Source organism: Lissotriton helveticus, chromosome 10, assembly GCF_964261635.1.
Source record: "Lissotriton helveticus chromosome 10, aLisHel1.1, whole genome shotgun sequence".
Classification (NCBI taxonomy): domain Eukaryota; kingdom Metazoa; phylum Chordata; class Amphibia; order Caudata; family Salamandridae; genus Lissotriton; species Lissotriton helveticus.
This window is the reverse complement of record NC_136071.1, coordinates 723,793,832-723,807,758: the sequence shown is the minus strand read 5'-3', so window position 1 is coordinate 723,807,758 and position 13,927 is coordinate 723,793,832. Positions and strand designations below refer to the sequence as shown.

The 13,927-nt window shown below is 45.7% G+C and overlaps 1 protein-coding gene across 3 annotated transcripts in view; it reads left to right on the top strand.

The window, feature by feature from the left end:
- NCAPG2 (non-SMC condensin II complex subunit G2) overlaps positions 1–13,927 on the top strand; it is a 347,950-nt gene that overhangs the window by 46,545 nt on the left and 287,478 nt on the right. For all 3 annotated transcript variants that reach the window (XM_078663271.1, XM_078663272.1, XM_078663273.1), the window contains exon 2: positions 9,053–9,152. In XM_078663271.1, the coding sequence (XP_078519397.1) occupies positions 9,075–9,152 (78 nt within the window). In that variant the 5' untranslated portion in view covers positions 9,053–9,074. The remainder of the gene's footprint in view (positions 1–9,052; positions 9,153–13,927) is intronic.

Genomic DNA, 13,927 nt, shown 5'->3' with positions numbered 1-13,927 from the left:
CAGGGCCTCCAATGACCTCACACCAATCCCACTGTGTGGGATTTACTGGAGGTAACAGGAGGGGTCGTTGGCCCCAATGACCCTCGGCAGCCAAGGGGACTTCATTCGGCAAACAGTTGTGCACCAGGAGGCCACTTTGTAGAGTGGTTGATAAAGGGGGCAGAGTGCTGACTTGAAGTTGGGGTTGATGTAAATGAGGTGGGCAGCAGGGATAGGTGAGTTAGGAGAGAGGTGGTGGCATTGGGTGCTCTGACTTGTTCGTACTATATATCTTTTCTGGTGCTCAGAGTGGCTGATGAAGCGGCTAATATGTTTTGGAATGAGCAAGTTAATTAAAACATTACATGTGACCGGGGTGAGCGTATCAAGCTGGAATGTTCAAAAGGTTAGGCATGGGTTACATGTGATGAGTCAGTCATTGGTCTGCCTTTAGGAAACTTCCCATATGCAGGCTGAATCAGGGAGGCTGGAGGGCTTAGGTTACCAGATAATGGGGACTTCTGGGCATGATGAGCCTACATGAGGGTTAGCAATATTAGCAAAAGTGTTTCATGTACATGTGTAAAGCTGAAAAGAGACAAGATGGGTCTCTGGGTCGTTGCTAACCTAAGATCAGGCCAGTTGCATCTAACCATATGCTGTATGTACGGTGCTAACAAGTATGACCTTGCACCTGCTTAGCAGCTTCTGGTAGAGCTACCCTTGTGGAAAAATCCTATAATTATATGTGGGTTGTTTATTTTGACTATGTTCCCCGACTTGGACAGTCATGTCAACTGTGCATCCAGGAAGATAGGTACACGTGCCGCCTTGCATCACCTGGTGAATTCATATGGGCTAGTCGATACCGGGTGCTACACATGTGACACTGCCAGGGTACACATACTACTAGTCTCCTCATCAGCATTTTTCTAGATTGAAAGTGACATTTGCCACATAGGAAGTGGTCAGGGATAGCTCAACCCATCTATTCCCACAAATACTTTCAGATCATAATCCGCTGCTAGCTGCGCTTGTTATCTCAGGGGTCGGGGATGTTTGCAGGAGGGGGGCTAAAATGTGGATGTTTGATCACTCACTCCTACCTGATAGTGGTTACTGTGAGCAATATGAGGGAACCCTTGTCTGATTTCTTAAAAGAAAAGCAAGGATCCACTACCCAAAGGGTGGTCTGGGATACCAAGAAGGCAGTGTACAGGGGACCTCGGTCAGTTTTGTCTCTAACCAGAGCAAGGTTATGCCTGTGCAGAAAGGAACCCTACGGCACGAAATCCTTCAACTGGAATATGCACACGCAGTGGCTCTAAGATTTAGGAGGCCGGATGTAGAAGTGAGGGGGTGGAGTCTATCAGAGACTTTTGAGTAGCAAAACTAAGATTCAGAGGATAGTGTGAGGTAAAGTACTGAAAACATCTTATGCTTCAAGGTTAAATACCTTCGAAAATAGTGAGGAAATGGAGAGCATGTTAGCCCAACAAGTATGGGAGTCTGTGAATAAGAACGCTATTGATTCAATGCGAGAAGTTAATAATATAATCCAGAGGAGTCCAATAATATTTTGAGTGTCTTCAAAGTCTACTATGAAACGCTGTATGGGGAAACATCTGCAGCAACCCTGAACATTATCAATGAATATATTTCTTTCCTAGTATCAGGGCTAGTTTCTGATAATGATCGTGCAATGCCGGACTCCGCTATTATAGGGGGAGAGATTTTTTGATCTGTTAAACAATTCCTGGCTGGGTAAGCAGCTGGGCTAGACACCATACCCTCAGAGTTTTATTGAACTTGTTTGCACATCCTTTTAATTATTTTTTTGCCAATGGTCACTACGGGGCAGTCCCTAAGTCTTGGAGTGTGACCTTTACAACTTTTTTGAAGAAAGGAAACAAATCCACGGAACTGCTCCTCTTACCGGACAATATTTTATTTTATTTATTTTTTTTTTTTTTGAAAACCTTTATTGTACAAAAAAAGCTCACAAATACGGGCCTACAACCCACGAGGGCTGGCCACCACATGGTAGATAACGTAATAAACGAAAAACAAATTCTCAACAGGATATGTCACCAGGAGCACAGGAGAAACAACAAAAGGCATCGAGCAATCAGCAAGAACAGGACAATAAAAGGTTAATTTTCTAATGCGGGGCGGGGAAACAGAAGAACCATGGGCCGTGCAAAAAACAACCAGGGAGGGGCCGCGGCAAGCCGCCATCTTATGATCACAGAGTGACAAAAGAGGCCATACAAACATAGCTATCAAAGAGTATAAACATAATCGGAATATAAAGAAACGACAATGGCATCAATCAAACCGCACCTACCCGTCGCCGCCCCCACCCAAATTGAGGAGACATGATCAAAAAGGCCCACATAATAAAAGACAATACGATACGCACCCCAACAAAAATAAAAGGACCCCCATAAAGGAGGAAAAAGGGGAGAGGGAAAAAGGGAACGAAAGAAGGGACTCCCACCAAACCACGCACCCCCAGGAGTGAAAGCAGGATAATAGAGTCCGGCAAGCGACGTAGCAAAAAATCGATACCGAATTACCCAGCGAGCCACAATCAGATACACACCGGAATACGAAAGTCACAGAAACTCCCCAGGGGGATACAGGAGGAGACGGAGTCCCGAAAAAAGTGAACACACAAGAGCCATAGAACAGAAAAAGAGGAAATAAGGGAGGAAAAAGACCCCCCAATACGGACAGACCCTCCCAACCCACCCCTAAAGCCCACCCTGCACCCCTGCAGAAGGCTACGGCCTACCCCCCGCAGCGTGCCTGTCGCCCTAATTAGAACCCGAAATATAGCGGAGCAAAGTTAAGTCGGAAACAAAAGACAAAAATGGGAAGGGAAGAGAAGGAAACGAGGGATGGGAAACACACACAGACATACACGGGGGAGGGCCGGGAGACCGGAGTAAACGCACCCAGCCACCCGCCTGAGTCGAGGAGCCAAGTCCCCGGGAAGCCAAAGAACATCGGGTTAAAGTCCAGGGGCACCAGTCAGTCACACAGAACCATACCGGGACAGGTTGACCATCCAAACCAGTGCAAGACTACCGCACACAGATGCCAGTATACATCAGCCCTGTCCTTGTTTGTCCAAAGTGGAAACGGTCCGATCCAGCGAGGACCAGGCTACGAAGAACAGGAGACAGACAGCAGGAAGATCCAACGGCAGTCCGGAAAAGGCACGTAAAGTGGAACACGGAAGATCCAGGAAAGTCACGAAGTGTAGCAAACGATGCAGGCACAAGTCCAAGGATATGTCCAGAAAAACCGACCCATCTGGGCCAGCACAGGAGACATCGCCGGGCAGCAGCGACCGAAAGGAAGCGGGAGAGTCATGAAGGCCAGGCCAAGCAAAATCCAGCTCCCGGGCCTGAGAAAAAGAAGGTAGCGCAGGAGGAGGAGGCGTCATCAAGTTCCGTACATCAGCAGACGCGGTCGGAGCCGGGGCCAATTCCGCCAGGATAATTCCAGCCGCACCCCGCGGCGGCACAATCACATCTGGCCGTGGGGGGCCCCGGAGGCCCGCCGTGAGGAACCATCTCCGAAGCTAGGACAGGCGCGGTCACACAGAGCCGCCAGGAGAGCAGGGTGTCCAGTACCTCCTTAAGTGTAGGAAAACCTTTACAGTATCCGGCACCCGGGCCATGCGGCGGGCCTCCAGCGCTCGCCCAGGCCCGGTCAAGACACCCGGGGTCGGTCGCCATTTTGAGAGTCCGACAAGGCAGCGCGGCTGTAAATCTCCGCCGGGGCGGCAGCAAGGCAAACAAAGTCCCGCCGACCGGCAACAGAGCACCCCGGGCAGGAAGGGGGGCCACCAGAAGAGAGGGACTCGCCGGCCACCCAATGCCGCCGGTCCCGTTCTCCGAGTCCGGGCGGCAAAATCAAAATGGCCGGACCGGAGAACAAAGGGAGAGCAAGCCGGACACACGAGGAGCTCCGACCACGGAAGGCAGCGCCTCCACCATAGGCCTCCTCCCCACGGGAATCGGCCAGGAAGGACCTCCGGCCCACACGAACAACGGCCTTCCGACCACCTCCTCTGCGCCCCGGAGGGTAGATCCGCAGGCTCCGTCCGGCCCGGGAGCCGGCAAGAAGATCCAGGCCAGTCCGCCTCCGACACCCCAATACAATCGGGGGCACTGCACCGGATCCACAGCAGCCAGGATAACCGGAACAAGAGGTAAGTGCCTGCAAGGCGTCGTAGCACTACCACACAGCAAACAGGGCTTCCCGGGGCAGGATTACAGCAGGATAAATGTGAAAACACAGGCGGGCGAACGGAGCCGAGCTAAAGCGCGGCCATCTCGGTCGCGAGCTAGGCTCCTCCTTACCGGACAATATTGATAAACTGTGGTGCTATAATCCTCACACAAATTCTGGTGAATTGTATTGCCCCGCAGAATTGCAGGAGGGGTCGACAGTATGAAGCATGTGTTTGTCCCATACAGAGACAATACAGCTCACACTAATCTTGCGGGTGCTATTTTCGATGTGCCTGATGTGCTAGGTGTACCGGCCTGTATGATTTTGCATGACGTGGAAAAAGTGTTTGATTGGATATCATAGCATTTTTTTATGATCAACATTGGCAGCAGTGGCCTTTTGTTCCAAGATGCTGAGTATAATTCAAGCTCTGTATCACAACTTGTTAACGCGAATGGTCAGTGGTGGCCTTACCTCTGGGATTTTAGAAATAAAGAGGGGAACACGCAAGGGATGTCCTTTGTCCCCATTACGGTTTGCTCGGTATTTTGAACCATATCTGCCCTATCTAAAGAAGTCAGGGGAATTTGCTCCCCTGAGGATTAATGCTTCAATGTAGTGTAACTGTTTATACAGATGACACGGCAGTGTTAACATTTGAATCATCTGTATCAATGGCAGCAATTAAGAGTGACCAAAAATGCGAATTCTTTTTAACGAGCCTAGTCCAGAAGGTGATAATAGATGTGTAGAAACAGCACAATATCTAGAAGTTTGTCTCTCTCTGGAGTTCAAGGTCATTGGGTCATTACATTGTGAGCCTGTTTTGGCTACATCTAGGTGTTCATATTAGCAATTAAACAGTTAATAAGTAGGTCTTATGGGACGTTCTAACTGGGTCAAAGTGGTGATCCTTCCTAAATTCATATGTTTATTTCGAGCCATTCGTTTAAATTTAACATTTGCTTTCTTCTCTCGGGTTGAAAGGTCTTGGACCCAGTTCATTTGGCAATATAAGCGCTCTCGCTTAGCAATGCAGATCTTGAAACTACTGGAAGATAAAGCTGGGTGGTTGCTTTTGAGTGTAAAGTATTTTTGGTCTGCTATCTCGGAGCACATATCTCAAGTGATGTATCATAAGTCCTGTCACTTGCGGTGTATGTATTTTGAAGTTGGCCCAATTGTATCGTTTCATGTCCCTTTTTATTTCAAGCGTACTCTGTTTAGGACCCTCCTATGTTGACTCATTTTAGGCTTAACCAGTTGCACTGGTTTTTAGCAGATCCTATTGGGTGGAATAAAGTCAATAACCTAAATCCATGTACATGTGATAATTTTTTTAGATCAGGAGATTCTCCACTTTCTGCTGTTTTGTGACTTTTATTGTGTCCATTAAAGAAAATTTCTCTTACCTTTATTGAAAGGGAAACAGTTTGCTGGACCCACTTTTAAAAAAAATTTTAAACAGACACTATCCGATGAATTTGTCTGTTTTAATGTTGCTAGATTTTTAATGATTGCTGTAAGACTCAGAAAAAGAAGGGATTGATTTGTATTCGGAGCATATTGTTTGCTTGGCTCGCTCCAGCGTCAAAGGCCTGAGCTGTGAAGGCAAGTGCCTTTAACAAGGGAGTGGGCCTGTAATGGTTGGTAGAACCCGCTATGGGGGCTTACGAGAAGCAATGTTGGCAGTAAAAGAGGCACAGTTACTTCCAGCCCTGCTTCTCCTAAGCAACAACTAGAAGTATATAGTGTTTATTATTATTATTATTATTATTATTATTATTATTATTATTATTATTATCATCTAGCATTTGTTGAGAGCATGGCTACCCTGAGGCATCCCAGCACTAGCGGCAACACAGGTTGGAGAATATGACTAGCAATTGAGGTTAGCTTGCAGGTTTTCAAAATACATAAATAAAAGGCATTGTCATTTACAATGCCAATTGCTCAAACTCTCACAAATGCAAGACCTATTGAATTACAAATGCTTGTTGAGCTCTGAGACAGGTGGCATCAGCCATAGAAAGGCTGGGACCGTGATGCCAGATCCTGCGTTTAAAAAGGAGGGAGAAGGAGGAGGCGGCGGCAGCTGCAGCCAAACTAACGTTGGTCTTTGAATGCACAGCAAATGTGGCAAGATAAGAGCAAGATTTACGTCCCTGTTTACAAAAGAGGTCTGTAACCATGAGCACTAGTCTCAACTGCTCCGGGTTAAAGAAAAAAATAGTGTTCACAAGCTCTGAGTATCAACACATGTAACAAGGGCAGTCCTTTAAAACTGGCGGCGCTTTTAAAGCCGATAACCTGAATACAATGCCAATACTGATACTGGTTTACCTGTTTTAACTGGCGCATAGAATTGAATCAATGTCAGCCTGGGCACTTAATTCCAGTAGATTTTAATACAAATTAATTCAAATTACCACATCATTCAATAAAGTGAGAAGAATTTGAACAATTTCAATTTTTTAAGCAAAAAACAAAAAAGTGCAAAACGTGTTTTTCACGACAATACACTTCATATTTACATCTTCTTTACACTCCAACTTTCAGCCTCTCTCTGTCCCATTCACACGTGTCACAACTACAATTCATTCAGACCACTCACACTCCAATACGCCAACACACAAACACTTCTCAGTGCTAACACTTATTTACACCATATAATTACAACAAAATTACAACAAAGGCCAAACAGTTAAGTATTTATGATTTACTCCCAGGTGCATTTAATAACAACAAGGGACCCCAAATTTAGTCTGCAGGGACCATGGGGAGCATACTTTTGAAAAACAACAGTGGTCCCAAACAAAAGCAATAGCACGAGAATAAAATATAGACAGAGTCTATCTATATTTTCAGGACAGACATGTCCAGCCGGACAGGGGTCTTCCAGAGATTTTACTCAGGATTTATGTATTGAAGTCACATAGAAAATACCATCCAACAATCAACCAGAGTGGACAACAAGCCTGTGTCCAGTACTAACAGAGCGAGTACAAGTGGTGATGTAGACAGCAGAGAAGGGCTTTGTAAGGCAAAACAACGTTACTCTATAAACAGTACAATTGTACAGAGTATAACATACATGCACTAGACATTTCTGTAGTAATCACAATTAAGTTCAAGTGCATAAAAGGTCGACGGCGTTTCGGACCCCTATAAGGTATCAGGGACCATCATCAGGACAAATACAATGAAAAGCCTTAGGTTAATTGAATGATTTCCACGCCAGGAAATCATTCAAGCCGACTAACCCGGTATCCTGGCCAGCCGACGGAATCCACATTGTCCGCGGCCGCCGCGACCCGATTCTGGGCTCTCGCGTGTGTATCGTCTGCCTGAGGAGCCAGCCTCTATCTAATGAGGCGACTCGGCATTTAGAGGCTTAATTAACCTAAGGCTTTTCATTGTATTTGTCCTGATGATGGTCCCTGATACCTTATAGGGGTCCGAAACGCCGTCGACCTTTTATGCACTTGAACTTAATTGTGATTACTACAGAAATGTCTAGTGCATGTATGTTATACTCTGTACAATTGTACTGTTTATAGAGTAACGTTGTTTTGCCTTACAAAGCCCTTCTCTGCTGTCTACATCACCACTTGTACTCGCTCTGTTAGTACTGGACACAGGCTTGTTGTCCACTCTGGTTGATTGTTACTCCCAGGTGCAACCTTGGCAAACTATACAATTCATCTCTATACTCCACCGATTGTAGGTGCACCATCAAGGGGCTAATTTTTACACTTGTTTGGCTACAAAGAAAGGTCAATGCGTTTTGAACCCCAAGTTTGCTGCTTTGTGGTTCTCCTCAGGACCAAAAAGGGCTTGTTCTATAATGCGAGATCAGCTGATCCCTGCTTGTCTTTAACTGAATTTCATTGATACCGACGCTGGTCTGCAATCAAAGTTCTTTTCTCATGAATTGTGGCACGACTCCTACTCTTTATTTGGAAGCCACACAGGGCCTCTCACTGTGATCTTTGTATGAGTGAGATCCAACTTTGTGTTCCTTTCAGTTGGAGAAACTTCTCTTTAAATGGAGTCACTCTTCTCACGCCATCTCAGACTTGACGGTCAAGGCTGACATTGATTCAATTCTATTCGCCAGTCAAAACAGGTAAACAAGTATCAGTATTGGCATTGTGATTTGTTTGTTCGAATTTTGGCTCAGCCTTACTGATTGGAGCCAAAACCCTTCATTGTTCCTTGGCATATCCTGAATACAGCATGTCTGCCTAGGCAAGACCTAAAAAGTATTGGCTCAGAAGCAAACTAGCCTGTGTGGGGATGTCCTCCTTGTGAAAGAGCAAAATGCAGTTGCTCAAAGTGAAGTTATCCAGTGGCTGAAGTCGGCTGACCAACTGCCCTGTGCTGTATGCTGTAGTGGGCTGAAGCAAGACGTGAATGACGCACAAACAGACCAATGGTTGAAGAAAACTGGCTTAAAGCTCCTTTAAATAAATATATTGTACATATATTTTTTGTTTTAAATCAAAAGGCCCTTGGTAACGCTAGACCTAAAAATGTACACACCAATAAATTCTCTTCCTTTATAAGACATGTTTTTTGAGTTAGGACTGACACTGAATAAAATAGTCCAATCTTGACAAAAGTGAGGTGTCTATGATTCATGTTGTAAACGTCCCTTAATGTCTCGATAACCTTATATTGACAAATTTTGCTTCTGCCATGAACAGTGTACGCAACAAATACTCGCAATAAAATAAAGTACCGCTCTAAGCAATGCTTGAAACGTTTCACCTAATGTTTTTTTCTGTGAAAATTAAGTAATGTCAAGTAATTTTTTCTTTAGAAATTGAAACCGTGAGAAGAAAATGTCAAAACGTGATGCTTTTCTGCAGGCCACTGCAAAGGAATCGGTGAATGACTTCTTGCATTTTATTCAACTTCATGTAAGTATAGCGTGTAAAATAAAGAGTGCTCTATATTGTGCTACTGGGGAGGACTGATTTTAAATTGACTTTTATAATTGCCTGTGAGTGGCTCTTGCATATAAAGAATTCTATAGGGAAGCTGTCAATATGAAACTTGGTAAACAATGTCTGTTTTCGTCTCGATTTCTTATAATGCAAGGTGAATGTGCAAAATGACTTAGGTGATGTCATGTTCTAATAAAATAGGAGCTTTTTCCATGTCCATGTGTAGAAAAACAAATGCATGATTGCTTTAATGTTGCAAGAGGTCTGTGACGGGGACAGCTGTTTTGCTACCAGTTTTAGATGGTGATTCCGGCCTTTAATTTGAAATTTGCTGTTTTTGTTCAGTTCATGCATGTTCCAATGGCCTGCTGCATGTTGACAAGCCTATCCGTTTTCTGCGTTTACTACTTTTTTGTTGCTGTTTGTGTTGCACCGAGTGCTGAATTTGAGTCGGTGGTTGCAGGTGGGATGGGACTACCACTAGTTTTTAGGGCTCGCCTGGCGTTGGAGCGCGAAGCGCTCCCGCCAGGCGAGTTCTATAGTCACTATCCTCCCTGCCAAGGGAGTGTGAGCTGTGAACGAGCAGCTCTAGACCTGTGAACGAGCCGACTCAGGTCCGTGAACGCGCGGGAACGTCAATGTGCACGTTCACGCGCATCACGCTCCTGTCCTCCCGCGTCTCTGCCGAGGCGTGCTCCAGGCCGACTTGCGGTGTGCGTCACAGCGTGTTCCAGCGGCCGGAGGTAGGTAAGTGAGGGCCGGGGGGGGGGGGGGGGGGGGATTTGTTTGCTTGTTGTGTTAAGTGGTTGGCGCTGCAGGCAAGGCACTGGGCTGGCGGGAAATCGAAGCCTCTTTGAAGTACATCGCGTTTTAACTTCTGTCACACCTCAACGGGATGTGGCGGTTCTTTGCGCGGGCCAGGGGTTCTCGATAGAAGTCCCGGCAGATCTTCGGGTTTCTCCACTTGGCACAGGTATATAGAATGAAATAAACTTGTAGGAGCATCACATAAAGCGACTTTTTAAAACGTATTTTGCAGTCTTACAGTTACACAGCGCAACTCGGCCCAAGAGCATTGGAGCGCTGTGCATTAGCACCATATTTTTTTCTGGCACGGGTAAATCAAGTGAATTGCCCAGAGTCACTTAATAGGGTGCCGACGCCCGGACTCGCACCTGCCTCCCAAGTTCCAAAGTTTGCAATCTCTCCTCCTTGAGTATTAAGACGGGGGAGCTATATTCTGTCCTCTCGATTGCTTTGGAGTGAGTATTTTCTAGCGATAGAGGGCCGGGGGGGTGGACTTTACAAAGGGTCGCGAAAGGAATTCTTTTGGCTAGTCAAAGCGAGCTTTAAGCTGCGAAATGTACGCTTCATTATTATAATTTAAAACCCCGCTCCCCCTGGCTCCTGCCCGCAATCACTGTCACTGGGGTGCTTTTCTGCACCATAATAGATTTTCACCAGTTGTGTACTGCAGACGCTCAGCAAATTCTCTCCCTTGCTTCGCATTTTCTTTTGAAATCTTCATATTTTGGTATTTTATCCGGAAACGTCAATTGAAAGCACCTTACGAGAGTCCAAAGATAGTTATGATACAAGGTCCACAAAGTTTGGCTTCAGTCTTGACGTCTCCCTTATCGTTTTTGTGCATGTTGGTGTTAGTTAGTCACAGAGAAGGAGATGTGTGGTGTATTTGTGAACTGCACACTCCCCATGTAAACACATTGCGGGGTCACGTATCTGCCTCCAGCCTTCTTTCCTGCAACAGCAGAAAGTGCTTAAAAGGGGTGACCGGGCAACTGCTTGTGCCTTCGAGTGGAGTCATGGAGTGATGCTTTCCACGTTTTGAGATGTTACAAAGCTTGTTCTACTCTGAGACCCTCTTCGGGATTCTACATATGCTTATCTAAAAAAAGAAATACGGCTTTACACAGAATTGTCAAATCAGCAGTTGGTTCAAACAGGTTTTCCATGTCTACTTTACTGTGAAATGCTGTTGCTCTGGGATGCACAAGACAAACAAAGTGCATCCAAGTTCTCAGGTATCTACTTATGTTCATGGAGGCGCCCTACGGGTGCGTGCGTTTTTGTAAATCAGGTAGGCAGGCAAGCTTAAAATAGATCTGTGGTGTGCACACGTCCAACTTTTTAAGCTGTTTTCAGTGTATGGATGACTACACACTTTGAAGGACTGTGTAAACGCCCAGTTCCTGGGCTAGGTTCAGTTGGGTTTACATACAGTTTCAAAGTGCAATTAATGTAAATGTCCTTAGTTTTGCTTCAAAAACATTTATTTATAATTCTTCCTATGGGAGTGTTTTGCATTTCTAACTTTCTATGTGTGGACTGTAGCTTTGATCTTAACACTTATTTTTTTTGTCTGAGAACGTTTTACTTTGTGTGATTGATTGTTCATGCTGGTTTTTAGGTCTTGGCCTGATGTGAGCAGTGTATGTGCTGCTCTCGTCATACGAGGGCTTCTTGTAATCAATGCGATTCCAGAAGTTGTGTCTCAGCTCCGCCCCTAATTTTTATTGGTGTGCGTCATTTACCATCATAGCTTATGCTAAACTGAGACTTCTAATTGTAAATGAGGCTATTTAGTCCCTCCTGGTTGCCGCCTTATCTCCTTTTGGCCCCACCTACCGGGATTGGATTGTTTACTGGGGGCGTGTTACTATCTCCTTTAATTACAGGGTGAGGACTTTTTTTGTAATTCCTGCTGGAGCGAGGCGCACACTGTCTACTTATTGTTATTCCAGCTTTCTTTTTTTTATGTTTCCGTCGCGCCGGGCCCAAGGTTCACTTACTGTTCCAGTTGCAAAGAGGCTCGCTTACTTTGTTTGTTGTTGTTTAGTATTACTGGCATGTATCATGTTTATTAAAGGAGCCGCTCCTCCTGCAAGCTCTTAAACCCTCCGGCGGCACGCAGGGGCTGCCATAGCAGTCCCTGTGTATGCCAGACGCGAGTGTCCCACTCTACACAGTTTAACCAAACATAGGCTTCCCGAGGCTCTGGTTGCCGAATTGCGCTTCAAAGTTCGTCCTGATAACTACTGGTCCCCAAGCGGCTTTCTAGACGCCTCAGTGACCTCCTCCCAACCCTGCTGTTTCTCCTGTTGTGGACAGCTTCGGCCACGTCACGTCCATTATTATGATGGATCACAATCGCCCCCTCTTGATACAGCCCACCAGCCCGTGACTTGCTGTTGCATCTGCACAGTAAAACTGCCTTGTGTAGACCTTTCTGTAGCCATATTAGAACAAGTGTCGGTAGATGTCCGAAAACCTCTTATGTCATCATCGGATGAGTGGCAATGTGGCGACGGGGAGCAATAATAAAGGCGACACAACTTTATTTGTTGCTATACGCTTAACACTGTGAAATGTTAGCATACTGCCTTGTGAGTGGCCCATAGACGTGTCGATCGAGTGATGTCACATTTATATTTTCCGTGCAGTGTGTGAACGTTGGCATAGGCAGTGCTCCGCTGGAATGCGCCCTCGCTGTCCTCCCTGAGAGCAGTTGTCTGCTCAGTCAGTGCGGAGAACAAGGGGCGGCTCGGGTTTCTGCTGCCCATAGAGAGCCAGGACACCTCGCTGTGCTGATCTGTAGGAAGGCAGTGCGGGTTTCCTCTCACGGGTAATACCTTGCCATGGATGCTGAGAGGGGCGTCACCAGCGCTATAATTTGGCTTGACAAAGTTTTTAAGGTTTGGAACCAGCAGCACTGACCACAGGACCATCTGTGAGACCAGCCTGCTCCAGCCAGCGCTTAGAAGTCTGAAGGGAGAAGCAATGTAATAAGCAGTCTGCCGGGAAAAGCAATGAAATAAGCACTGTGTGTGTGTGTGTGTGTGTGTGTGTGTGTGCATTAGAAAAATACATCAAGGTGCTAGGGTAAAAAGAATACACTCGGAAATCACAATGAGCGCTTCTGTGGCCACCGGGGTCTTCGTGCTGTCTCTCACAGCCATACCAGCCACCTACCCGTTCAACATTGTGGCTGCAACCAGCAGGTGAGGTGGAGAGCTGTCTTGCGTGGCTATCAGGGTGCGCGGGATACAGGCACGCGCCACAACACAGCCGGGCAGATCTCAGACTCTGGCTTTTGGGGGTTGAATGATTGTCTAGCTGCCTTTAGGAATGCACCTCCCAGAATCTGCATCATAGAGTATAAAAAACACTCAGGACGAATGACTGTGAGTGGATTTGAAAACTGGAGGGTAATATAGCGACTATTGGGTATCAGAGCGCTTTCATACAAGAAAGAACAAGCATTAAAAATGCAATAGGTTTTGCCTTTCATTAAGTTAAAGCCATTTGCTTTGCTATACAATACCATTAGCAAAGAAAATGGCTTTAACTTAATCAAAGGCGAGACCTATTGCATTTTCAATGCTTGTTTTTCTTTCTACTGTTTATGTAACTCATGAAAATTGGTTGCTCTTAAGCACATTAATTCCAATTAACTTGTGCAGTGAGGTTTGTCATTAGATGTTACCGATGAATAGGGCTTTCTGTTTGGGCTTTGTTTTGTACATTAGTTGAAAAGAATTTCTCTTTCACTCTATTGCACATCACATCGGGTCTTGTTGAGCTATTTATATTAACATGTTAATAGATGCTTTTCAGATGAATAATTTCTAATGTGCACTGACATTAGCCCTATGATTGCACCCTTGGTACACTGCATTTATTTCGAAGGAGCAGTGCTCGTCATTTTTGCTATTTTGCATTTCTGTTGT